The sequence below is a fragment of the Balaenoptera musculus genome, chromosome 1 (assembly GCF_009873245.2).
Source record: "Balaenoptera musculus isolate JJ_BM4_2016_0621 chromosome 1, mBalMus1.pri.v3, whole genome shotgun sequence".
NCBI lineage: Eukaryota > Metazoa > Chordata > Mammalia > Artiodactyla > Balaenopteridae > Balaenoptera > Balaenoptera musculus.
The window spans coordinates 11,701,598-11,728,011 of record NC_045785.1 but is presented as its reverse complement, the minus strand read 5'-3'; the positions used below and the strand labels follow the sequence as shown (position 1 = coordinate 11,728,011).

At 46.9% G+C, this 26,414-nt stretch overlaps 1 protein-coding gene and 1 non-coding gene across 2 annotated transcripts in view; both read right to left on the bottom strand.

Annotated features, from left to right (window-relative positions):
* Window positions 1-26,414, bottom strand: part of FHAD1 (forkhead associated phosphopeptide binding domain 1) — a 144,928-nt gene that overhangs the window by 41,446 nt on the left and 77,068 nt on the right. The window contains exons 9-16 of the mRNA XM_036826732.1: window positions 25,526-25,615; window positions 24,396-24,500; window positions 20,722-20,829; window positions 17,908-17,991; window positions 17,019-17,171; window positions 15,951-16,146; window positions 2,676-2,828; window positions 1,740-1,756 (exon numbers count right to left, since the gene is read on the bottom strand). Coding sequence (XP_036682627.1) covers window positions 1,740-1,756; window positions 2,676-2,828; window positions 15,951-16,146; window positions 17,019-17,171; window positions 17,908-17,991; window positions 20,722-20,829; window positions 24,396-24,500; window positions 25,526-25,615 — 906 coding nt within the window. The remainder of the gene's footprint in view (window positions 1-1,739; window positions 1,757-2,675; window positions 2,829-15,950; window positions 16,147-17,018; window positions 17,172-17,907; window positions 17,992-20,721; window positions 20,830-24,395; window positions 24,501-25,525; window positions 25,616-26,414) is intronic.
* On the bottom strand, window positions 8,309-8,415 carry LOC118887675. Its single transcript, XR_005018125.1, has one exon. It is a non-coding gene; the product is annotated as a U6 spliceosomal RNA (small nuclear RNA).

Here is a 26,414-nt window from a genome sequence, read left to right as displayed (position 1 = left end):
CCGCTGCCTGCTTTTTTGTAAATAAAGTTTTATTGGCATCCCTCCATGCTCATAGTGGGTTGCCTACGACCGCCTCTGCACTGCAACAACAGAGCTGAGAAGCCACAACAGAGACCATACGACCTGCAAAACTGAAAATAGATACTATCTGGCTCTTCATGGAAAATGTTTGCTGATCCCTGATTTAAACCATTAGTGTGTGCACAAATCAGAGGACTGCTGCTAACAGATCATAATAAAAAAAAGAACGTTAGCTCCGTAAGGGAACCTAGAATTTCTTACCATTGAAACAGAGTCCTCAGACAAGCTAGGACTCGTGACGAGTTTAATTAATGAATTCTGACAAACGTATTTTTAGAAAGGGTGGGGGTGATGGTGTCATGTGGTATGAGGGAGGTTCATTTAAAATCGGGGCACCTGGCACTTGAGTCTGGAACAGTACTTTCAGATGAGTCCCTGGGGTCAAGCTGATCAATGTGTGTGTCTGGGGGAGGATGACCCTCGACGGGACAACAGTGGACATGAACAGCGGCACTCTGTCTTGGTGGGGCCCTGGCATTGCGTCCCCCTCTGGATGGGCTGGTGTGAGCTCTGAGGTTTGTTGTGATTAAAGGGGGATTGATGTCAGCCCTTGAAACCCTGTATCTGTTGGAATCGATGTTACAAATGGGCGTCTGGGAGGCCCAGGCCGGTGCCCAAGGTGATGTTGAACATGCTGGGGCTGCAATACCGTACATCCACAGTGGGAACAAGTCAAACCAAAGTTAAAACTAAAATAAGACATTTGGCAAAGGAGAAGTTAATCAGAGAGGAGGGAGGAAACAGGTGGAGAGTCTGGTGAAGATTTTGAAGATTCCTAGGTTCTTTCTGGTTTTATTTCCCTCTCTGTGGAATGGCACTGGCTTTTTCTTTTTTTTTTTTAAATGATTTTTTTGTTTTGTTTTGTTTTGTTTTAATTTTTATTTATTTATGGCTGTGTTGGGTCTTCGTTTCTGTGTGAGGGCTTTCTCTAGTTGTGGCAAGTGGGGGCCACTCTTCATCGCGGTGCGCAGGCCTCTCATTATCGCGGCCTCTCTTGTTGCGGAGCACAGGCTCCAGACGCGCAGGCTCAGTAATTGTGGCTCACGGGCCCAGTTGCTCCGCGGCATGTGGGATCTTCCCAGACCAGGGCTCGAACCCGTGTCCCCTGCATTGGCAGGCAGATTCTCAACCACTGCGCCACCAGGGAAGCCCAGCACTGGCTTTTTCTATGTCTAATTGCCCTTCTGGAGGGAGCTGCCTTGATTTAAGGCTGTTGTTAATAGTACCTTTATGTGGCTCATAGGTGATTTTGGTCAGGTGGTTCTTCCTTTTTAATCTTTTATTTCACAAAAGGCAGAAAGGCAGAGAAAGAGGCAAACAGGAGAAGAGGTAGTGGGGCACGAGCTAGAGGATGAAAGGAAACAGGCAGAGGTCTTTGGCTCTTGGACAGTTCTGGAGAGTGAGGGTGTGTGACAGAGAAGGACGGTCCAAGCAGGAAGTCACCAAGCTTCCCCTGGTGAAGGTGGAGGAAACGGCAGGTCCAGTCCTTCTCAGGGGAAGAAAGGAGGTGCTGGGGGAGAGTTGGGGTCCAGCGGATCTGGTGCTGCTGTCCTGAGGTGGGTGGACGAGGGGCAGCACGCAGTGGCTCTCCACCGTGGCGGCACATTGGAACCACCAGGGAGAGCTTACCAATCCCAGTGCCTGAGCCACACCCTCACCCCAGTTAGGTCAGAACCTGGGGGTGGAGTAGGGGGAGGGGTACAAGGCATTAGTATTTTTTAATCTCTTAGGTGACAAAAGTGCAGCCAAAGTCATGAGCCACTGATCTAGGATGATGGCGACTGAGGTAGTTAAATTCATGGCGGGTCCCTGAATATCAGAAAGGGCCAACTCAAGGACAAGGATGAGAATCAGCCCATTATCTGCAGTTTCCCGGCTTTCTCCTGAGATTCTGATTCAGTGCGTCTGGGGTGGGGCCCAAGAACCTGTATTTTTCACCAGCGTCCAGGTGGTTCTTATCGGCCAACTTGGGGAAAACCTTCCTGTAAGACTTTGTGGCTGAAAATGTCGTCTGCAGAGCTGTGCCATCAGTACCAGCTGGGAGCTGGTCAGAAATGCAGAATCCCAGCCCCACCCCAGACCTGCTGAGGCAGAATCTGCATTTTAACAACATCCCCATGTGATCTGTGGACACCTTTGAGTTGAGAGGCGCTGCTGTAAAGTATCCTCTAATTGGCTGGTTTCTGGAAAAGTATGTAGCAGTTTTGGCCATGTGTTTCCCCTGATATGTAGGAAGAGAAAGCAGAAGACTGAAATACTATTGGTTGGTCTTGCACACACTTAGACACAAACCAGGACCTGCAGTAACGACTGGGATTTGTATCAATAAAATCAGCTGCAGTATATAAACAAAGTACCATTTCTAGACATTTCAATAACCTTGCCTCTTCAAGTTGATGTTCAAGTTGATCTCTGAGTTTTAGGACTCAAGCTTCATGTTAATTCCTCCTACCTCATTCACCCTCTTTAATTAATTTAGTTCCCAACAAGGAGTTGCTGAGATTTCTCCATCTAAGTACGCGCCCTCTGTTTCTCATAGGAAAGCCCATTTCATCAGTTTCCAGTAGTAAAGAGAAGGATGGGGACCACCTTACCGATTTCTCTTCCATTAGCCGCTTGACTCTGGCTTTCAGCTTCTCCTCTTGCTGTAGCCTTTCTTCGGTCAGCTTCTCCTTCTCTGCCAGATGCTGCCGTAACTTTTCTTGCAGCAAATACTGCTGAGTTTCCTGAGAACTGTTGATCTTGATCTGAAATGAGGGGAAGGGAAACTGCAGCTGATGGGGGACAGGACTAACGCAGGAGTCATTTCCACTACCTTTGGGGGCGGGACAAAGGTTCACGAAACTTTCTTCAAAACACAGAAAAATGATGCTTAGCTTAGTAACTAATAGGGAAGTAGTAGAGCATCGTGGTTAAGAGCTCAGACTCTAGATCTAGGTAGAATCTTAGCTCTAGTTCTTTCTAGACACTTCTTCATATAGAAAATGAGGTTAATACTAGTATCTACCTCTTAGAGTTGTAAGAATGAGATAATGATGGAAAGCTTTTAGCACAGTGTTTAGCACATAGTAGGTGCTCAGTAAATGGTAGTTAGACTTATTTGTTATTATTTGCTGAGTGTAAGAGAAAAAGCAGTGAGCTAGGGCCAGAAGGCCTGAGCTTTTGTCTTGATTCTTCCACCAACTAGCTGTGTGACATTGAAACAGTCACCTAGCCTCTGAATGACATTGTCCATCTCTGTAAAATAAGGAGAATGGACTAGATCAGGGGTTGGCAAACTACTGTTTGCAGGCCAAATATGGACCACTGCCCATTTTTATAAATAAAATTTTATTGGAGCAGAGCATGCCTGTCACGCCCATTCATTTACATATGTCTATGGCTGCCTTTGCTCTACAACAGCTGGTCAGATAAGTGTGGCAGAGGCTGTATGTCCTGCAAAGCCTAAAATATTTACCATCTGGCCCTTTACAGAAGAAGTTTGCTGACCCCTGGACTAGATGGTCTTTGGGGTTGATCGTAATGGTGGTCCCAATATTTCACCCTTCCTCTGTTCATATCTTTGGCTATGTAACTTGCAGTGCCCACCCATATCCTGCCCCCTGACACTGAACTCAGTCATGTGACTTGCTCTGGCCAATGGGATGTTGGCAGACATAACACAAGCAGAGGATTGAAAAGCACTCCATGATTTGGCCTGCATTCTCTTCCCGATTTCTGCTTCCTCTTCCCGATTTCCGCTTCCTCTGCTAGCGCCATGAGAACGTGCCCAGGCCAGCCTGCTGGAGGATCAGAGACACATGGAACAGAGCACAGCTGCTCCAGCTGAGGCCAGCCTGTATCGACCGAGGTCCAGCCAACACCCAGACCCGTGAGCAAGCCCATCCAAGACCAGTGGACCCACCTAGCGGCTGGCCCCAGATGTGTGATCAGTAGACAATAACTGTGGAACACTGCTAAAAGTGTTATGGTTGTTTATTATACAGTATTAATACGGCAATAGCTACCAGAATGATACAATCCCTAAGGATAATTTTGCCTCCAAAATGTTGACATTATGTAACTTTTGGTAATTCTGCTGCCTATATGGTGGCTAGCTGTACTTCTTCCACTGCATTTAATAAACAATTTTAAAGATCTGATGGCATTTACATTTTTCTGGTTTCTGACAGAGGAAAACAAGCCTCCTTGCCCTCCTGGGAGATCTCAGCCACCCTGTCTGAAGCATTTCGTGTGCAAATGGAGGTGTCATCTCACCTTTTGGAGGATGTGTGCTGATTAGCTAACAGAGGAGAAACAGAGTTCAAATGCTCAGGGCTAGGTGAATTCTAAGCAGGAGCTGAAATGAACTTTTGAAGTTCAAAGATTACCTGAAGTTCCTGGGTCCGGCTTGTAATTTTTTTATAATGTTCCAGAAGGTATTTCAGATACAAAGACAATCCTTAAAGAGAGAAGCAAGAAGAAGGTAAGTATCAATTCAATTCACTTCCTTTGCTTTCTGAATAATGTCTTCAGAGAGCTTGCCAACAGGTGGGTGAGGGCAACGCCGCCCTCCCATCAAGGAAACGTGAGTTGCCATCCACTTTGTGTTTTTTTTTTTTTTAAATTAATTTATTAATTTATTTATGGCTGTGCTGGGTCTTCGTTTCTGTGCGAGGGCTTTCTCTAGTTGCGGCATGCGGGAGCCACTCTTCATCGCGGTGCGCGGGCCTCTCATTATCGCGGCCTCTTGTTGCGGAGCACAGGCTCCAGACGCGCAGGCTCAGTAGTTGTGGCTCATGGGCCTAGTTGCTCCGCGGCATGTGGGATCTTCCCAGACCAGGGCTTGAACCCGTGTCCCCTGCATCGGCAGGCAGATTCTCAACCACTGTGCCACCAGGGAAGCCCCACCTTGTGTTTTTAAAATTGTTGATCAGCTTCGGTTGGGCTCAAATCCAAGCTTCTTTTTGTGGGTGGAAAATAAGAACCATCTGCAGAGCTCCCACCGACTAAGTGTCTGCCGTGTGCATGCAGCACGGTGAGCTGAGCAGGGGGATGATATGAAGCCATTCCGTGTGACAGACAAGCTCTAAGTGCCTGGTAGGAAACAGGCAGGGACTCCAGGTGGCGCGGAAATGATGGCTGAAGGAGTGCGGAAGCGTGAGGGTCCCAGAGGAGGCGCCATCATTCCCCTGGAGTGATCATTGCTTGGCTGAGGACCCCCTGGGCGTGGGCACTGGCGGGTATGCAGAGTTGGAGGGGATGGCGTTTCAGAATGGAAGATGCGGTTGGGTGAATGATGCTTCCCCCCCAGAGATGTCTGGGTCCTAATCCTTAGAGCCTAGGAGCATTACCTAACAGGGCAGAAGGACCTTTGCAGATGTGACGAAGTTAAGGATCTTGAGATGGGGGTGCTTATCCTGGATTAGCTGGGGGGACCCAATACAGTCGCATGGGTTCTTACAAGAAGCAGACACAGAGAGTCTGCCTACGACAGACAGAGACGGTGATGTGACAGAAGCAGAGGGTTGAAGATGCTCCTCTGCCATGAGCCCAGGAAAGCGGGGAATAAAAGCTCTAGAGGCTGGAAAAGGCGAGGAAATGGATTCTTTCCTAGAGCCTCCAGAAGGAACCAGCCCCTTGCCTTTACCTTAGCGAAACTGATTTTGGACCTCTGGCTTCCAGAACTGTAAAAGAATAAATATGAGTTGTGTTAAGCCCCTAAGTTTGTGGTAATTTGTTAGAACAGCCATAGGAAACTAATATGGGGGGGGGGTGAAGGCAGGAGGCAGGATGAGAGGTGGGGAAATGCAGTGCATGTTCTGGAAGAGGGTGGAGCTTAATTGGGGTAGAGCAGATGATGGGGGAGGGGAGGAGTAGAGGGAAGAGTTGGGATGGAAAGCTGAGTTCAATTTGTGGCCAGCCTACAACAGTAGCCTAAAGAGTATAAACTTGATTTAAACATCACTGAACTGTCATGAGTGTGACCTGTGTGCCCGGCCCTCTGCTAAGCAATCAGCGCATCACCCCACTGTATTGTCCCGCCATCGCCTCCTTTTACACGTGAGGCCGTCGGGCTCTGAGACATGTGGCTGCTGGACGCCACACAGCTGGCAAATGGCTGAGCCAGGGCTTGGGCTCACAGTGGTGTGACGCCAGGGTCTGAGTCACTGCTATTTCAGCTTCTGATGGAGCAGTGAGTTGGCTTAATCAAGGGTGTTTTTTTTCAGAAAAATAACTGGGATGTATTAGAGACGAAGGAGCCAGCAGCATTTCTCAACTGCAGCATTCTCGACGTGTTGGGCTGGACAGTCCTTGTTGTGGGAGCCGTCCGGGACACTGTAGGACGTTCAGCGGCATCCCTGGCCTCTACCTACTGGCCGCCAGAAGCATCCCCCACCCAAGATGTAATTATCAAAGATGAGAGGGTTTCAAGAAAGCAAACCGAGAGGGCTGGGTAGGCCAGAGAGAACACGGCGGGGGGAGGAAGGTGGGGCTTCCGTGCAGGGGGGCCACGTCAGTTGCCAAAGAGGCAAAGACAAAGTAGGAAGTTGGTGGCCAGCACACAGGGTGTAACGCACTTCAAGGTCTTAGTGGGACAGGAGTACGAGCAGTAGAAAAGGAGCTAAAGAAGCAGTGGTCCCAGTGAAGATGCACCAGCTTGAAGCGCGTGTTTGATGACATAGGGGAAAGATGGAGTGAGAGGCTGGATACGCTGAAGAAGGAGGTCGTGATTCAGGAGCTTGTGCACAAAGTGGTCTGGGAGGGAGAGAGAGGGGGAGACTCAGGGAGGGAAGAGCTGCATGTGGAAAGAGAACGTAGTGAGGGAAGATAGAGGGAAAGGAGAAAAGATGGGTGCGGAGGGAGACAGTAGGGGAGCTCAACAGGCTCGAGCCTGGGCCCTTGATCTCTGACAATGCCACTTGCTGAGAATTTCCAGCTTGGAAGAGTGAGAAAAATAATATTATAATAATAGCTATTCAGTATTAAGCACTTGCTGTGTGCCAGGCGCCATGCCAGGAGTTTAACACGTGATATTTTCTGATCATTACAAACAGCCCAGCAAGGAAATGTGTTTGCATTTATAGGTGAGACACAGACGCTCAGCAAGTTTAAGCTACGGAGCTGGTAAGCAGTAGGAGCAGAATTCAGACCTAGGTCTGTCATTCTCTTTTCAGAGAGACTAGAGGCTGGAGAGTGAAGGGCTGGGCTGGCTGATGTGAAGGGTGCGTGAGGAGAGGGGCGCTGGGAGGGTCCCGAGATGGCAGAGATGGGTGATGCTGACTTGGGCTATAGGAAAGAGGGATTTTCTTCTTTGGGAGAAGAAGCAATTCTTGATTATATTTCTGGTTACAAAAGTTACACATGCCTATTACACAAATCCAAACAGGGCAGAAACCCATAAAGTGGAAAGTGTCCCCCTGCTGTATCCTCAGTGGCCGGCACACAGTAGGCCTGCAATAAATAGTTGTTGAACGACTGAAAGTCAAGGCTCACGCAGTCTCATCATGCTGGGATAATACTCTCAACACTTTTATTCTTTTTCTCCAGATTTCTCCTGTGGTCGGATATTGGCATTTAAAAAAAAAAAAAAAAAAAGGGGAGAACACTGTGCATATTGTATTACAACTTGCTTTTCTTTTTTTTTCACATAAAAATACTGCGTATCTTGGATATCTGAGAAAGAGCGATTTTCTATGTATGCAGGGAAGCCTTTTATTTGCAACAAAGTCTTGCAGAAATAGACACAATCAACTGAGCTTGCAAAGAAAAATGTAAAAAGTCCTTTCTTTCCCTTATCAAAAGAAGCTGAGAAACCAGGAAGGAGGAGAGGGGAGCTAACTTTTAAGGTCCTCCTTAGATGTTTCCTATCTTCCAGTGGGACCACACAGTAATCCTTCACCAATCAGATTTCTTTTCTTTTTAGGTCACAGCTTTTTTATTTTTTAATTGAGATATAGTCGATGTACAATATTATATGTTTCAGGTGTACAACATAGTGATTCACAATTTTTAAAGGTTATATTCCATTTATAGTTATTATAAAATATTGGCTATATTCCCTGTGCTGTAAAATATATCGTTGTAGGTTATTTATTTTATACATGGTAGTTTGTACCTCTTTTTTTTTTAATTGGAGTATAGTTGCTTTACGATGTTGTGTTAGTTTCTACTGTACAGCAAAGTGAATAAGCTGTATGTATACATATATCCCCTCATTTTTGAATTTCCTTCCCATTCAGGTCACAAAAATATGGAACGCTTCATGAATTTGCGTGTCATCCTTGCACGGGGGCCATGTTAATCTTCTCTGTATTGTTCCAATTTTAGTATATGTGCTGCTGAAGTGAGCACAGTAGTTTGTTCCTCTTATTTCCCTACCTCTAACTTGTCCCTCCCCCTTTCCCGCTCCCCACTGGTAACCACTAGTTTGTTCTCTATATCTGTGAGTCTATTTCTTTTTTGTTATATTCACTAGTTTTATTTTTTAGATTCCACATAAAAGTGATATCATACAGTATTTGTCTTTCTCTGTCTGACTTATTTCAGTAAGCATAGTACCCTCCAAGTCCATCCATGTTGTTGCAAATGGCAAAATTTCATTCTTTTTTATGGCTGAGTAGTATTCCATTGCATAGAGATATATATAGATATATCTATATCACATCTATTTTTTTGGGGGGGGCCACACCATGCAGCTTGTGGGATCTTAGTTCCCCAACCAGGGACTGAACCTGGGCCATAGCAGTGAAAGCGTCGACTCCTATCCACTGGACCACCAGGGAATTCCCTACTGCATCTTCTTTATCCACTCATCTGTTGGGCACTTAGGTTACTTTCATATCTTGGCTATCATAAATAATGCTGCTATGAACATTGGGGTGCATGTATCTTTTTGAATTAGTGTTTTTCATTTTGGGGGAATAAATACCCAGGAGTGGAATTGCTGGATCATACGGTAGTTCTATTTTTAGTGTTTTGAGAAAGCTTCAAACTGTTTTCCATAGTGGCCACACCAATTTACATTCCCACCAACAGTGTAAAAGGGTTCCTTTTTCTCCATATCCTCGCCAACACTTGTTATTTGTGTTCTTTTTGGTGATGGCCATTCTGACAGGTGTTAGGTGATATCTTAACCAATCAGATCTTTAGTAGTGACCCCAATCTCCTGGGCTGCTCATGACATGATCCAACAATACTTACTCAACCTGGATTTCCCTGAGGGATTTATTCCAGGATTTTACAGACCTAGCTCGTTAGGTGCGTTTTATCCCTTAGGACAATATTTTAAAAGGCAGGTAGTATGGTGGTTCAGAGCAGGGGCTTTGAGGTCAGAGGGACCTGGATGGAGTCCCAGCTTTGAAATGCAGCCCATTGTCAAGAGCCGAGGAAGATGGCCTGGGAAGAGAACTGAGTGCTCACGGCTAAGAAAATCTGACTAGCTGTCAAATAGAGATGCGGCAGGGGTCACAGGTAAAGGCACCTCGGCGTGAGTAAATCAAGCTGCCCTGCCTGTGCGCATACCCATCTGCCTGCCATCCACATTTAGTTCACATTAAATCAACAAGTATTCAAGGCTAATGCGGATGGCAGCTACCGTTTACTAAGGCTTATGTGTGACCCCATGATTTGGGTACCACATCGTTTAATCCTCACAACTAGCTGGTGAGATCTTAACCCTATTTTAAAACCAAGTAAACAGAGGCACACAGAAGTCGAGACTTGCTCACACAATGAGTAAGCGCACACTTGAGAGTCAAACCTTAGCAGCTGGTCTCCAAAGCCTGAACTCAGAATTATTCGCTCTAATGCAAATGGGGCTTTGCTGGGGCAAGGCCCGCGGTGTGCATCAGACGCCCTTCACTACAGGGAATGAAACTCTCAGGTTTGTCTCTGTTCAAGTTAATGACAGAACCTGTCCTCTAGGAATTGGGCATGTACCTGGTACCTCTCTGGATCTTCGGAGGGCCTGTGGGGTCACAGAAAAAAACACAAGTGCTAGGATCACAACGACCTCAGTTTGAGTCCTGACCCTACCATGTACCAGCTGTGTGACTTGGAGCAAGTTTCTTAATGTTATTGATACTCAGTTTCCTTACCTGCAAAATAAAGACAACAATAGTACCTGGCTCATTGGGTTGTTGGAAGATGAAAGTACACAGTACATGTAAAACAACTAACACAGTGACAAGTACCCAGGAGGAGTTAAATAAACCGTGGTTCCTACCCTCCTCCTAGGAGCTGTGAACACAGAAGGCTCTTAGGACTGTTTGTGGATGGTGATGAATGACTGGGGATCCCCTGCTGGCCTCCGTAATGGGAAGTACCTTGAATCACTTATCATGGTGGACTAACTCATAAAAAGTTTTTGAGCCAGTTTCTTCATTTCTAAAATGAGGATAATGTTACCTGCCTTATAGAGGTGTTGTGATGATGAACCGAGGTTATGTATGGAAAATACTTAGAACACCATCTAGAATATAAGTGCTCAATGATGAATGATGGCCACCATTGTCACCATCACCATCCTCGTCACCATCACCATCTAATCATTATTCTCACCACCATGACCATCACAATCATCATCACCATCATCCTCACCACCATCATCATCACCATCCTCACAATCATCATCATCATACCATCACCATCACCATCCTTGTGTACATGCCTCTAGGAAGTAGGTACAGCAGGACCTCATACAGAGAATATAGGGAATACTCTAGCTCATCCCACTCTTTTAGTCTTCTGGGGCTTTGCCATAACATTGCTAGTTCTGGAAGATAAAATGCCTCTTACCATCAACTTCCTCTCCTAATGAATGAATAAAGAATGGGCCGTACTCACTAACTTCTCTATTGCCCTCCATCCTTCTTCTTGACTTCTTAGAACCAAGTAGTTGTAATCACAGAACACAGTCTGTGTTTCCCCAACAGGTGTTCTGTAGAACATTCTCCAAGAGTTGTTAGCTGGGGGTAAGGGCAGCAAGAAAGGAGAAACGTATTTTGGGAACATCGCATTCTTTATCCCAACCTTGTGGATCCATAGTGCGTATCAGTGCAGGAGGGATTCCGCAGAGACCTGTTTGATGTTACTTCAGTCTCCTGACTCTGTGAAGTCTGGAGAAAAAGACGGTGGGCCTGAGAAATGCTGCCTGAAAAGAGTCTTTCTCAGGCTTTCTGGTCTGGCTGGCCTGATGGCTTAACTTGGCAACCCATGTTTCTTTACGGTAACATATGACTAGATTTAGAGACAGAGGCTTCAGTGACTCCTGGGACTGGGGAGGGTACAGTGCACACATTGTTTGGCCCCGCTATTACTAGGATAGAGATAATGGTCTTTCCTTGTTTTAGTTCTGATTTCGAAGAACAGCTAGAACTGTGGGCCACGTCTCTGCTGGTTTCATGCACACTCAGACTCTGCCATGATTACAACAACAGTAATACTGGGGTTGGGGAGGTGCTGGGTTGCTGGGAGAAATCCAGCCCCCCTCTTCTCTATGCTATCTGTGAGGGGCAGGCACTTACAGAAAAGTTAATCTTGATTTTGCCTTTCTTTTTAAAAACGTTTAAAAGAAATTCACACCACCTTCTGGATTGCCTTAGAGATATCCTGGCTGGGGTCGTTTAATCACCGGAGTTGAAAATCACTCCTCTATTCTCATTCATTATTGTAAGAATGTCAAATGCGTGCAGCCTCTCTGGAGGGCGATTTGGCAAGAAGGATCAACAATAAATGTTGGAGTTTCCCAGGTGTGGCCCTGGGCTCTCCCGTCTCATCCAATACTTTCTTCCTCGTGATACCGTTCACATGTATGGCTTTAATCATCATCCATCCATCCACCCGTCCATCCATCCCATCTGACTAAGCGCCCGCCATGTGGCACCTGTTCTTCTGCGTTCCGGGGCCACATGACTGATATAGTTGGATATCCAGGTGACAGCTGCGTCCTTGGCACCCCACTTTGGATGTCTACAGGCACCTCACACTCATCTTCCCCCTCAAACCTGGTCCTCCTGCGGCATTCCTTACTCTGGATTTTAGTGAAGGAACCACATCTGTACTTTTAACACAAGCCAGAAACCTGGAGATCTGTAGGCCCCTTTCTCTCCGTCACTTCCCTTCTAGCCATATCTAACTCCGTCACTGAGGCCTGTTGATTCATCTCTTAAATGCCCCTGGAATCTTCTCTCTTGCTCCGTCCCCTCCATTGCCACAGTGAGGGCCACCATCGTGTCTTGTGACAGCCTCCTAACTGCTCTCCCGGGGTTCTGTGCTGGCCACCTTCCTGTACGTGTTCCACTCGTGGCCAAGATGACTGTCTCCAAACGCAAACCTGTTCCATCAGTTCCTTACTTAAAACCTTTCATGGGCTTCTCTCTGCTCTCAGGTTAAAGCAGAGCTTCTTACCAGGGCCCTGCAAGCCCCTGGCCCCACCACGAGACAGCCCCTGCGGACCTCCTTCACCAGTCCCCGACCTCCGCCTCCACTTCTTTTAGCCCCTTGAGTTCTCCATGCTTCCTGCGATCCCATCACGCTGCTCCCTCCACCCAGAATGCCCTCCCCTCCCCTCTTTGGCAAATAACTCCTATGCATCCTGCAGGTGCCCTGCCATCCCTGACCGGGTCAGAGCCCTGCACTTCTCCTTCAAAGCAACTGTCACGATTAAAGTTTTACATGTGAGTGACTTTTCAGTTAATGCCGCACCCTATTCCTCCCTGAGACCATAAGATCTACAAGCGCAGGGATAGTGCCTGTTATCTCCCCAATATTTTATTATGAAAGATTTCAAATGTACAGTGAAGAGGGAGGAATTTTACAGCCAACATCCATATACCCCATGACCTGGATTCTACCTGTTTCTGACCCCATTATATCTCCACCCTGCACTGTGCCTGGTATCTAGGAGGCCTGCGATAAATCTTTGTTGAATGAAAGTGGTTCATATCCTTCCACATCTAGGATGATAAAGATAAGATGAACAGGTATGTGTGAATAATATTTATGTCAGCATCATCTATTAAGTGTGAAAAACTGGAAACAACTTAAATGCCCGTGATAGAGGACTGGCTAAATAAATTATGGTACATCCTACGGAATGGGATTCCTTGCCATCAGTGACAGCGATGATGTAGATCTGTGTGTATTGACATGGAAGGGTGTTCCTGATGTACTGTTAGGAACGAAACTAAAGGAAATTGGGTATAATATGACATTATTCTTTTGTAAAGTTAAAAAATCAATAAATGTACATAGGTAGTGCCTATTTTATGCCAGGTACTATTCTAAGTACTTTACATACATCAATGCATTTTAATCCTCACAACAAGCCTAAGGGGTGGGTATTCCCTATTATCCCCATTTTACAGGTAAAGAAGCAGGCACAGAGAGGGGAAGTAACTTGCCTAGAATCACACAGCTCTTTCCACGGGAAAATGCCTTGGAAGTTACACACAAAATATGATAGTAGTGACAATACCAAATGCTAGCGAGGATGTGAAGCCACAGGAACTCTCATTCATTGTTGGTGGGAACGCAAAACAGCCACTTTGGAAAAGAGTTTTGTGGGTTTCTTAAAAACCAAATGTACTCTAGGGACTTCCCTGGTGGCGCAATGGTTAAGAATCCGCCTGCCAATGCAAGGGACACGGGTTCAAGCCCTGGTCCGGGAAGCTGCCACATGCCAAGGAGCAGCTGGGCCCGTGCGCCACAACTACTGAGCCTGCGCTCTAGAGCCCGTGAGCCACAACTACTGAGCCCGTGTGCCACAACTACTGAAGCCTGCACGCCTAGAGCCCATGCAATGCAACAAGAGAAGCCACTGCAATGAGAAGCCCGTGCACTGCAAGGAAGAGTAGCCCCCGCTCACGGCAACTAGAGAAAGCAATGAAGACCCAACGCAGCCAAAAATAAATAAAATAAAATAAAATAAATAAATTAAAAAAAAAACTAAATGTACTCTAACCACACGATTCAGCAACCGCGCCCTTGGTATTTACTCAAAGGAGTTGAAAACATGTCCACACAAAACCCTGCACATGGACGTTTATGGCAGCTTTATTCGTAACTGCCGAAACTTGGAAGCCACCAGGATGTCCTTCAGTAGGTGAATGGACAATGGAATATTATTTGGCACTTAAAAAAAAAAGAGCTATCAAGCCATGAAAAGACTTGGAGGAAACGAAAATGCATATTACTAAATAAAAGAAACTAATCTGAAAAGTTGTATGATTCCAACTATATGATATCCTGGAAAAGGCAAAAACTATGGCGATGGTAAAAAGATCTGTGGTTGCCAGGGGCTGTGGGGGGGCCGGGAGGGAGCACACAGGATTTTCAGGGCAGTGAAACTATTCTTTTATTTTTTTTTGGATAAGGTTCTTTTATTTGGAATAAAAATGTCCAGTTTTGAAAAGAAAAGAAGTTTTCTAAAAAACGTAAGTCCTCAAACCACAAGTTCCCCCATGACGAGTTGAATTCCTGAACACCGCAGAGGGGATTACTGGAGATGTTGATTACTTCAGACACTAATAGGAAGGCACTGAAGAACAGCAGGGCCAGGCTTCAATCACACAAACGTGTGCTGCCATGGAGGAATTGCATAGGCTGGCTTTGAAGTTGGCTTCTCCTTTGCTTCTTTTATTTTGTTAAACTTGTAGCTTTACTTTCCTCAATTTCTAGAATATCAGTTTCTAGATATTCTGGTTTATGGACTATCATCATTTTGCTTTATTACCACGTCCCTGATCTGTAACCTCACCCACCCCATTTCCCCTCTATGGACTCCACCGTGGCTTTTAATGAATTCTCTGTACTTTCTGTTACTATGTAGTTATAGAGTGATCTGAGAAGTGAAACTCATAAATCGAGTTGACCTAATACCAGGGCTTTGTGCACAGAATCACACCAATCTGCTCAGAGATGGCCTGATCTGAACCGCATCACCCACCGTGCTCCCTGGCTTCTGCTTATGGCAGTAGATTTGGAATCAAAGGCACCTTCAGGATTGGACCATCTTCCCGGTGGAGCATCGTGATTTACAGGGCCTCTGGGTCCTCTCCGGGGTTGGCCTCATTATTGGTGGACCTGCTGGTTCCAGGACTTAATGAAGCTCAGGTTCTTGATGTCTCATCGCAGAAAGAATCCAGTGAGAGACAAAGTGATGGGTAAGAAGTGGATTTATTTAGAGAGAAGCACACTCCACAGACAGAGTGTGGGCCATCTTAGAAGGCGAGAAAGGCCAGGGCAGTGAAATGATTCTGTATGATATTATAATGGTGGATACATGTCATCACACATTTGTCCAAGCCCAAACCCATAGAATGTACAACACCAAGAGTGAACCCTACACAGCATTGTAAATCAACTACACTCCAATAAAATTAAAATTAAAAAAAAAGAGTGAACCCTAATGTAAACCATGGACTTTGGGTGATTATGATGCGTCAATGTAGGTTCATCAGTTCTAACAACTGTACCTCTCTGGTGCTGATGTTGATAATGGGGGAGGCTGTGTATGAGTGGGGACAGGGGGTACCTGGGAAATTTCTGTATCATCCTCTCAATTTTGCCATGAACATAAAACTGCTCTAAAAAAAGTCTCTACGATATATATGTATATATATGGTTACTTCTGAGAGAGAAGATTTAGCATAATTTTGATTTTTCCTTTTGCCTCTGTCACGTCTCATTTTTCTCCAGTAATCACGTCTCACTTGTGTACTTTTTTCCAGGAACATTGCTTCTCAAGTGGTGAAGCAAAGTGAAGTCTGGAGAAGGGAACACTTGGCCACATACCTAAGAAGCCTCCCTCAACAGATGTCCCATCGTGATCAGATTCAACGCAATATTTCAGTCATGCAACTATGTGAGAAAAGAGTTGCAATCACCTTTGTCGGAGCTGGGGAACTGGATCCCCACCTCGTGGAGGAGATGCTCCGTTTCCTCCAGCCAGGACAGTGACAGGTGCAAGATGTCCAGCGCCACCTTCTGGAGCCCTGAGACAGGTGGGCTCACCTGCAGGTGCTGCAGGAGGTCGACCTCCTTCTTCAGGTCATTGCTACAGCAAGACATTTTCATGCAAGCCTGGAAAGAGATGAGGTCGTAAGGAGCCCGGGCACCATCGCCAGAAATAGCACCTGACGGTTGTGACCCGCCAAGAGCAGTGTTCCTGACGTGGCCGTGAAGCAGGCAGCGCTGTATGTTGGCCGCCCTGTGACGGCCCAGTTCTACTTGCCTTTTTTGGGGGGGCAGAAGGAAGGAGGCAGCTTTTATTTCATGTGCACTTTAATTTGGACTCTGGATGGTCAAAGAGACCCTGTGTTTAGGTATAGGCAATTCCAAAGTCAAATTGCCAAGGACGATTTGGCTGAAATGAGAACCAAATTTGGCTACAGAATTCCTGCTGAGATCAACACACAAGCTGGTCAGAAAGTGCGGTTTCCTGATTTGAAAGAGTGCTGACAAGCCAACATTTGCACAGACTCCCCAAATAGTAGCTGCGTTTTTCCAGAGAAAGCAGAAGCAGCTGCCTGATGTGATAAGCTGGATCCCTGCGTGGGGGCCATGAAGGGGGGGTTCTGCCAGACCCTGTGGTCCTGTCTCCTCCAAAGTCAAAGGCAACAAGGGTAAGAGCAGCCTTCCAATGCTGGGACAGAAACGAAAAATGCAAATAAAGAGAAGATTGTTTCTTTGGTTTCTCTGGAAATAACACGGGGCTGGTTTTCTCCCCGGGGTCTGGGGCCTCCCAAAGGCAGTACTCGGATTGTGTCGGGCAGCTCCTCCTTGGCCACACCAAGTTCACCTGGGAGGCATTTCTGGAGGTCCTTTGTTTTCTGATCTCAAACAGATTTCTCCAACAAGAGAAAAGGTGGACTAAAGCAGAGCTGGACAATTTCCTGAACCAGGAGCACAAAAATGAGACACAGGGGACATTTGAGAAATGGAGAAGGGGGCACCTGGCAACTGTCTAAGGACGTCTTCAGCTTCTTGATGTTCTCTGTGACTTCCTCCTGTTTGGAGCTGCTGAGCTGGGGCTCCTTCTGCAGGGTCCACTTTTTCTGCTGAAAGTTGATGTTGTCCTCTGTGACCTTGGTGATCTTCTCTATTAACTGGTGAGAAAAAGAAAAAAAAAAAGATTTAAAATGCAGGGTGGCTCTGGGGGCAGGGGACCTGGGGGGCTTCAGCTTAAGCTCGGAGGAGGGAGGTCCTGGCGTGTTTTGGTGATGGCTCTGGAGGGCGGATGTCGGCTCTGACACCAGGGCATGTTTCCCAGGATCAGAGATGGTTTTTAAGAGCCAAAGGCCTGTCATGTGGCCACGAGTGTGTTCTAGATTCTTCTGCATTCTGGGATTGATTCGTCACGCTGAGCCTGATGCTGTGGGCCCCTAAAAAGCAGGTTCTCCAAGAGAAGCCCGTGCTGTGATTTTTTGACCCGCGCGCTGACACCCAGGGTTGGAGAGGATAAACGGAAGAATAATAAGGCAATCGTTACAGCCAGAGGCCCATCCTCACTGCCATCTGCCTCTTCAGAAGGAACGAGCGAGCGAGGACGCACCGTCTATACTGAGGCCGCCCCTTTCCTCGCGGGGCTAACGGAGGTTAACCGTGCGGGTCTGGCGACCAGACACAGTCCTGGGTGGTTTAATTTGATTTTCACAGAAACGCTGCAAGGGAGTTTAACTGGCTTTTACTTTAAAAGCCAGGAAATCCCAGAAAATCAAAACAAATCTTTATGGTGTAGCAACAGTGTGAAAAATATGTGCCACCAACAAAAAACAGAAACATATGCTCCCAGTGTCTGGAGTGCCGGGTCCCTGAAGGAGAAAGCGGGGAAGAGAGACGAACCTGCTGATCGGAGACGGGTTTGTCCTGGAACAGCTTCGCGCGTCCGTAGGTGGCCTTGATGACCTGACTTCTGAAAAGCTCCAGCTGCAGCACAAAGAAAGGGAAGGGGATGAGGTGAGTGGTGCAGCTGCAGCTGCAAGGCTGGGGGAGGCGCCTCCATCGCTGGGTCTGGGAGAAATCGGTGAGAAGGCTCTGCACGCCTTTAGTGGTCATTATGGGTAATTAACACCTTCACCTCTCACCAGAAGGGGCAGTGCCCACACAAGAGAGGGGGACAGCAGGTTTTAACGACTTTTCAGGTGTGCCCGCCTAACCTAGCCGACACACGTGGTCAGCACACACACGTCTCGGGCTCTCGGAAGAACCACTTGCTGCCAATTATCCAGTGGGAAGTCCAGGGCCAGGAGCACTCTTCCGTAATTGCTACGTTGGCACCAGGCTGTGAGATAAATATTGAGGCTGTCAGCCCGAGTAACTCGTGTAATCAGCAAGGGCGCCTGGGGAGAGAAGGAGGAGCTGCCTGCTGCCATTTTGTGCCTTAGACCTTGTGTCCTGAAGACGACGTCTCCTGTATTCCTCTCCAGGTCCCCGGAGCCTGGTGCAGTGCCTGGCACACAGCAGGCACTCAATAAATGTTCATCGAATGCTTATAACAGAAACATCTGTCAAGTCAGATGTTCGAAGTCCTCTACTTCAGTTCAGCCAGTTTTTATTGAGTGCCTCCCTGGTGCTGGTGTCTTCATGTTACGGATGATGAAACAACGCAGTTAAATTAAATCAGGGCTTCTAGAATGACGAGTTCAAGATGCCCCAGGCTCATGAGACCTGAACGGCAAAGAAGCCCAAGTTTCTCTGGAAATTTACCAACATGATGGCCCTTGGCCTGGGTTTTTGGCTCACTGGCAAAATGTGGTCATGAAAGGCTCTAAAACAGAGCCCTGAAGGACCATAAGGGCCACTGAATCAATGAGAACGTCAACAGATCGCAAGACACAGGAGTCTGCTGCATACCAGGGAGCTCTGGGAAGCCAAGCAGAGGAATTGTGACTCTCCTAAGGACACCTCTGCGGTCATCCTGCCGGAAGCCAACCGGGTGATTGGAGGGACTCTGGGTCGTCTGCTGGTTTCATGGCTAAGGGAGGGTCCTAGCTCGCCCAAGGAAAAGGTTATGTAGAGAGGGCCCTGTGGGCGATGGCCCGCATTACCACCAGAGGCGCCCTACGGAACTGCTTGGCGGGGGATGGGGGTAGGGAGGGACAGGTCCTGCTGGACGATGGGCTGAGTCCCGTGGTCACTGGCCTGGGGAAGGGCAGGACCGCAGGCCGGGAGCGGGCTGTGGAGACAAGGGGGTGAAGCAGGAAGGCCCAGGCAGCGCAGAGAAGCCTCGTCCTTTCTCTCTCGAGTCTAGACCTGGAGGAATCTCAGTGTCTCTGAGGGTCTTCCTGGATGACCCCTGGCCAGAGCCATGACCAGGCCCTCGGCAAGTGGCCCAGATCATGCCCTCAAAGCGGGTGTGCGCTGTGGGTGCAGAGTGCCAGCAAGGTGAGGGGTAGCCCAGGTGCACAGAGGGGACCCCAGGCTGGTGGGCTCTCTGCCTTGCTAAGGGGTCGGCACCCTGCAGGAGAAAGGACAGCGGGGGTGATGGTGTGGAAGTTGGTTGAAGAGGCTTTAAAACCTCCCTGAGAGTCAGCATCGTCATTTAACTTGTGGGCGCCTCTGAGGTTCAGCGTGTGGGACAAATTCCAGTCACACTGATGGTTCAGGCTTGGATGCTACCGAATGGAAGGGCTCTGGGAGCTGGGCTGGGTGGGATGGAGGGCTCCTTTAAGGATTGTGGTTCTTAACCGTTTTTGGTGGTTTACAGATCCTTCTGAGAATCCAATGAGTGACGAGGTGGACTCACTCTCCCAGAAAAAGAAAAGCACAAACACATACACGCAAAACGTTCTTGGTCCCCCTGGAGCCGTGGCTGCCAGGAGAGGATGCCTTGTGGAGGGGTCCAAGAGGGGCTGACCTCGATGGGCCATATTCCGGAGGGCCAGCGCCCCATCTTGGGTTCTCGTTTGCTCTCCCTTAGCCTTTGGTGAAGGCTCGTTTGCATGTTCTGGCCCTCATGTCTGTGCCATGTGTAAGAGGAAGGGCCACTGGGCCGTCTTGGGTCAGAGCCCTGGGAAATGGCCCTCCCCAGACCTGCCAGGTCACAGCCTGCTCCCCACCCTGCCCATCTCCATCTGGCATAAGCCGTGGTATTCTGGGTTTTACTTTATTAAGAAAAGTGGCAGGACTTCCCTGGCGCTCCAGTGGTTAAGACTCCACGCTTCCACTGCAGGGGGCACGGGTTCCATCCAAAACAAAACAAAACAAAACAAACAAACAAACAAAAAGAAATGTGGCATTTCCCTGTGGACACTGAGTGTAGCATCTGTTTGGGGGCCCAGAGGAAGAAAGATCGCTGTAAATGTCAGGACAAAAAATGTGATGAAGAAAGTGCTAGAAACACCCCTGGGGTCCAGAGCTCAAACCCTTCCCAAGAGGGAACCGCACAGCTGGTTCACTGGGCCGGGCCTTGAGCTGGGACTGGCTGCTTGGTCAGGGTCTCAGGCAACAGCAGACACTGGAGGGGGCAGCTTCCCAGAAGGAAAAGCCTCTTCAGTGATGCCCGCTGGGACGCGGAAGCCGCACAAAGCCCTGCCCCTGAGATAAGCGGGTGAACTAAACCAGGCCGTCTTCTTCCTCACTCATCCCTGCCGGCCGCTTGGGTGCGGGATTCCGTGGAGAGCACGGGCCGGTGAAGGGGCCCTGCAGCACGCCTACCTGACCTACTGCCCTTTCCAAATTGGCTTTAATGAGCTTTTCTCTGTTTCCCATTTCTTGCAGCTGAAGCAATTTCCTTCTGGAATCCTCCTGAAGCTTCTCTTCAACCTGAAAGGATGATGAAAGCGTGGGCTTGCTGCTAATGTGATCATCATGCCCTCTGGGGAAACTCTTCTGGGGGGGCTAATGGCAGTGGGGGAGTCCCTGAGGGGTAGGGACAGCTGCAGCCCAGTGGCAGGGGTCACAGACATGCACGGGGTGGAGGCAAACTCACAGGGAGTTGCCGCCTACGGGAAAGGGCCGAGCTCTGCACCCTGGGCTCAACTATGTTCTACCGCAGACTCCAATCCCAGCTCGGTCCCTAACAAGCCGTACGACCCTGGGAAAGTTATTTCACTGCTCCGTGACTCAGTGTCCTCATCTGTCAAATGGGGATGGTGATACTAGTACCACTGCATAGAGTTATTGTGGGGATTCAATGTTTGGAATAGTGCTTAAGGGTTCTGTGAGTGTGTTAAGTACTGTTGTAACCTATGGAAGGTGGACGGGAATGTCCGCCGTACAGTCTCGTTCTAATAACTCATGATGGGTACTTGGAAATGTTATTATTGGGTTTATTATCATAACTATTTGTCATTACCACTTTGAGCACACTCACTGGTGGAAACCTCTCTGGAGGCTTGCTAAAGCAATGTCTATTGAGAATAGACAAAGGAAGAGAATAGACAAAGAATAGACAAACGCTTTCCTGCAAAGGAAGGCGTTTAAAGTGGAGAAGCTTGCCTATTTTTCCCCCCTTGCTTGGGTAACAGTCAACGCACGGTAAGCTTGGGAGCGCCCCACGCTACCCTTTGCTGGCCAGTATAGGCCTTGCAGCTGCTCAATTCTTGGATGCACCTGCTGAGCCCTGGGCTCTGGCACCAACAGGAAATGAGGCAAACTCTCGTAAATAAATGGAAAGATTTTGTGCTGAAACAAATCCACAGGCTGTTTATTAGGGATCTGAAGAGGGGGATCACAGGGATGTAATTAAAGACCCAGAAAAGCCCTTAAGAGCTTTCTTCTGAGTAGTGTGGTACAGTGGAAGAGCCTCTACCCAGCTCTGTTACCTTGGAAAAGTCATCTAACCTCTCTGGGCCTTAGTTTTCTCCCAGGTCTAAACATGCTCTGACTTCTATTTCAGCAGCCTTTTTCATATGCTGCAAAAGCCAAGTCCAACCTTGGACTCTGCCCTTATCTGTGTTCTCCATGAACAGCCCCCATTCCCATCCCCAAGCCTCAGAGTCACCTTCAGCGGCCGACCTGCTCCCTCTCTCACACTCGGTAGTCTCCACGCCTGTCCTCCAATCCCTCTCACATGCAAGTTGGCCTGTGACAACTGGCCTCCTCGCCTCTAGTTTAGTTTCTTCCAGTGCAATCTTAACGGTACTGTGAGAGTTACCCAGCTGTAAGGCAGCTCTGTCCAACAGAACTTTCTGCAACGACACAGGTACTCTGAGCGAGCCTGTGTTGTCTAATATGACAGCCACCAGCCACATCGGGGTATCGAGCACTCGAAATGTGGCTGGTGTGACAGAGGAACTGAATTTAAAATTTTATTTAATTTTGATTAATTTCAGTGTAAACAGTAGCATGTGGCTGTTTGCTACGCCAGGGTAACTGAAGTCAGATGAACCTGGAGTCAGACAAAACCGACTGTGCAATTGGGCTAGTTAACTTACTAGTAACTAGTAGCCTTGACTTTCTCATCTGTAAAATGGAGAGGATGATTTCTAGATCACAGCGCTGTTGTGAAGATGAAGAGATGAAATGTTCGGGGTAATGCCTAGTACATGAGAAATTGTAACTATCATTTTCACCCTTATTACTGGCCACGAATGTCATTGCATCAGTCCCCTGTTCAGAAGCCTTAGTAGCTCCCCACTGCCTATGTGGTACAGAGCCCAGGTGCCTGAACTAAGGCAAAACACCAAGCCAGGGATTCAAGAAGCCCCTACGAACTCTGAACGAGGTAAACAAAAATGAATCCACACCTAGGTAAACCATAATAAAACTGCTGGAAATCAAGGGAAAAGACAATCTTAAAAGCAACCAGAGAAAAAGACAGATTATGCAAAGGTACAACAGTTAGGCTTACAGATGACTTCTAAATAGAAATAATAGGAGCCACAAGACAATAGAGACATATCTAATGTTATCTCTAATGTGCTGAAAGAAAAGAATTGCCATTGTAGAATTCAATACGCAGTCAAATGTGTTTTAAGAATGAAGGTTAAATATACATCTCCAGACAGACACACAGGCACATCTGAGAATTTGTCATCAGCAGAGCCACAATGAGGGAAAACACTAAAGGGTATTCTTCAGACACAAGAAAAATGAACCCAGATGGATGATCAGAGATGCAGAAAAGACAAGCAACAGTAAGGGTAATGTGTGGATATGATACTGACTATATAAAAACACTAATAATGTCTTTTGGGGTTTTAACTATCAAGAGGAGTTTAGAAAATGACAGCAATGGCTTATAAATCTGGAGGGGGTAAGTGAAGTTAAGGTGTTCGAAACTCATTGCACTGTCAAGGAGAAGGGCATAATTATCAACTACTATTGCCTCTTGGTAAGTTAAGAATGCATATTGTAGTCTTTAGGATGACTACTAAGAGAATAGCAGAAGAGTGAAAAACTTAATTAATGTGTGATTTTGGTGAGTCAAGGATGAATGCTATTGTCTTACTATTACTAAAAGAATAGTAAAAAAGTGAAATATTTCCAAGCTAATAGATGGGGAAAGTGGAATGAGAGAAAACCTTCAACTCAGAAGGAGGAAAGAAAGGAGAGAAAAAGGAATATAGCACAGATGGTACAACTGGTACTGAGCAAGAAGGTAGATTTAAACCCCAGTACATGAGTAATTACGTAATATAAATGCACTAAAAGTCAAAGATTGTCAAACTGGATTTTGTAAAAATGATACGCTATTTGGAAGGCATATGTCTAAAACGTAAGACAAAAATTGACAGAGAAAGTATGAAAAAAATATGCTATGAAAACTCTAACCAACAGAAAGCCAGTGATGAAGCTAAATGACAAAGAAGATGTTAAGGGAGAAACACTACTAGAGATGAAAAGGGACATTTCATGATGATCAAAAGTTTTGTTCTACAGGAAGTATTAGGATTCTAAATTTATATGCACCTAGTAACACAGCCTCAAAATATATAAAGCAAAAATCATTAATATTAAAAGAAGAAACACACAAATTACAAACATGATGAGATTTTTAAAAACATTCTCAATGACTGATGGAACAAAAAGACAAAAAAAAATCAATATGAGAATTTAAGTTGGAACAACATCATTGGCAAACTTGATTTAATGGATCAGTTCTTTCCTAGATAATTTCACAATTAAGATTTGAAGGCAGTCTAGGGTAGTGGTTACACACAGGAGCTTTGGAGTCAGGCAGACCTGGATTCAAGTTCTGCCACAACTACTTTATGCAAGTGAACTTGGGTAACTTCCTTCACCTCTGTGAGCCTCAGTTTTCCCGACTGTAAAGTGGGGTCAATACCAGTATAGACCGCATGGGGTCACTGTGAGGATTCACAGAGATGATGCAGGTGGAGTGCTTGCCCCAGAGTGGTTGCCAGGCTGACCCGTCCCTGCCATACCTTGCTCTTTTCCCGCAGCGTCTTAGAGATCAGGCTCTGCTCGGTACTGCTCCTTTTCAGCTCCTCCCTGAGCTTCCTCATTTCTTTCTCCATGTCATGGATTTGCTGAAAGAGTTCCAACAACAGGGAAGTCAACTTCATCACTCATTTCATCCGCTTCATTAAGGCAGAAACCTAGTCTGGGATTCGCTTAATTCCTTCCCGTGGGGGACAATTCTACATCTTTAAGGCAAAGTGGACTTTCTTTCAACGGATGCAATGAAAGTGCTGGGTGAGGGAAAATCTGAGTTTCTTTTGAAGATCAGCATGGATCCTGGATTAAACAGTACAAGATACCTATCCACTCATTAGAATCTCTTGCCTTGGGGTATATTTTTGAGTTCAATCTAAATAAGGGCTGTTTGGAAGACACAATGGGCACAGTTTGGAAGAAACGAACAATGACATTTTTCTTTTTTCTCATTTGAGGCAGAGAAGTGTGCTCCTGGCATAGAGAAGAGCACATGTCTCCTCCCCCGTCCCGGGCACCGTCCTTCCCAACGGATGGAAAACGTATGCCTGGTGATGTGCACGAGGATTCGGCTGGTACAGGGGGTGAACATTTACATTTAGCGGTCATCTTTTCATTGTATTAATTTTTATGTTCACCTTCCATACAAGGCCAGTGATACATTTGCTTTTTATTTTGTTTTTATGAATTGGTGTAAAATTGAATGTATTTAAGTAAAAATGCTTAAAGAAGAGTGGTGTTAATAACAGTGCCCGGGGCTGTGATAAAACTTGTGACAGTGGATCATGAAAGTTTGGGCATCACAAGTGCAGGGGTAGGGACCACGGTGAATTTCTAGCAGCATATAGTGGCCACCTCCCGTCCCTTTCCCCAGGGGAAACCTGATGAGGGGCCTCGAGCCCACTGCCCAGAAAATCTGGGGAGAGTGTGTTTTCCATGGTCTTTTCACCCATCTCTTTGAGGCTAGCAAATCAAAGAATTATGAGACTACATTAACAGACAAACACCCATAAAGCCCCAGAGCTTGTGCTAGCTAATGGGCCAAGGAACCCCTCCAAAACCCTGAAGGTCAAAATCTAGGCTTTCTGTGGACACCTAGGGGTGAGGAGGTTCAACGCACGGTTTTGCAGAGTTTTAACTCTTTCTCTTGGGCTTCCCAGTGCTCCTTCTGGGCCTCTTCCTTCTGTAACTCTTCTTTCAGCACTGAGCACTGTGGAGAAAAAGGACAAGGCCACGGGGGCTGGGCTGGGGCTCCCAAGTCCCTGTGTTCACGTCCAGGAGTGTTTCCTGCTGTATAACCCAATCACACCTCTGAATTCCGAGAGGCGAGACCATTTGTGTGATGGGAGCACGGGATACTGCAGTCGTTCCCAGTTCACCCCTCTCATGAGTTCTGAGGAATAGAGCGTCTAAATTCCTCTTCAAAAGCCAGCAAACTTCACTGCAGGGGAAATCCAGCTTTGTAGAGTCTGCGTACTTAGGGTGAAGGCATTGGGATGTTTTCACGCTGTGACCGGTGAGGGTGGAGGGGAGCGGAACCAGTGAGCTCGGGTCCATCTTAGGGCTTTTGTGCAGGTTGCATCTCAAAGACACAACTGCCCCGGCTGGTGTGGAGGGGTAAACGGAGCTGTCTTTCCCGAGGACGGCTCGGCAACAGGCATTAAGGTCATAAGGATGGATGTGCCTTCTTTTGACCTAGCAATTCCCACTTTAGGAATGTACCTTAAGGGCAATGACTGGAGAAATAAGTAAATCTGTAGTTTCAAGGATGCTTTTCACAGCATTGTCAGTAACAGTGGAAAAAAAAAAAAAAAAGAGGCAACAACCCAAGTGTTGTTTATAACAGCAGACCACTTCATAACACTGGGTACATCCAGGAGAAAGTATGTAGCTTTTAAGACCAATGATAAGAGTGTTGATTTATTAGCATGGGAAATAGTAAGTATTTAAAAATTTAAAAAATGTGCATAGTATAAATTCACTATAAAATGATTGCTTGATTGATTTCT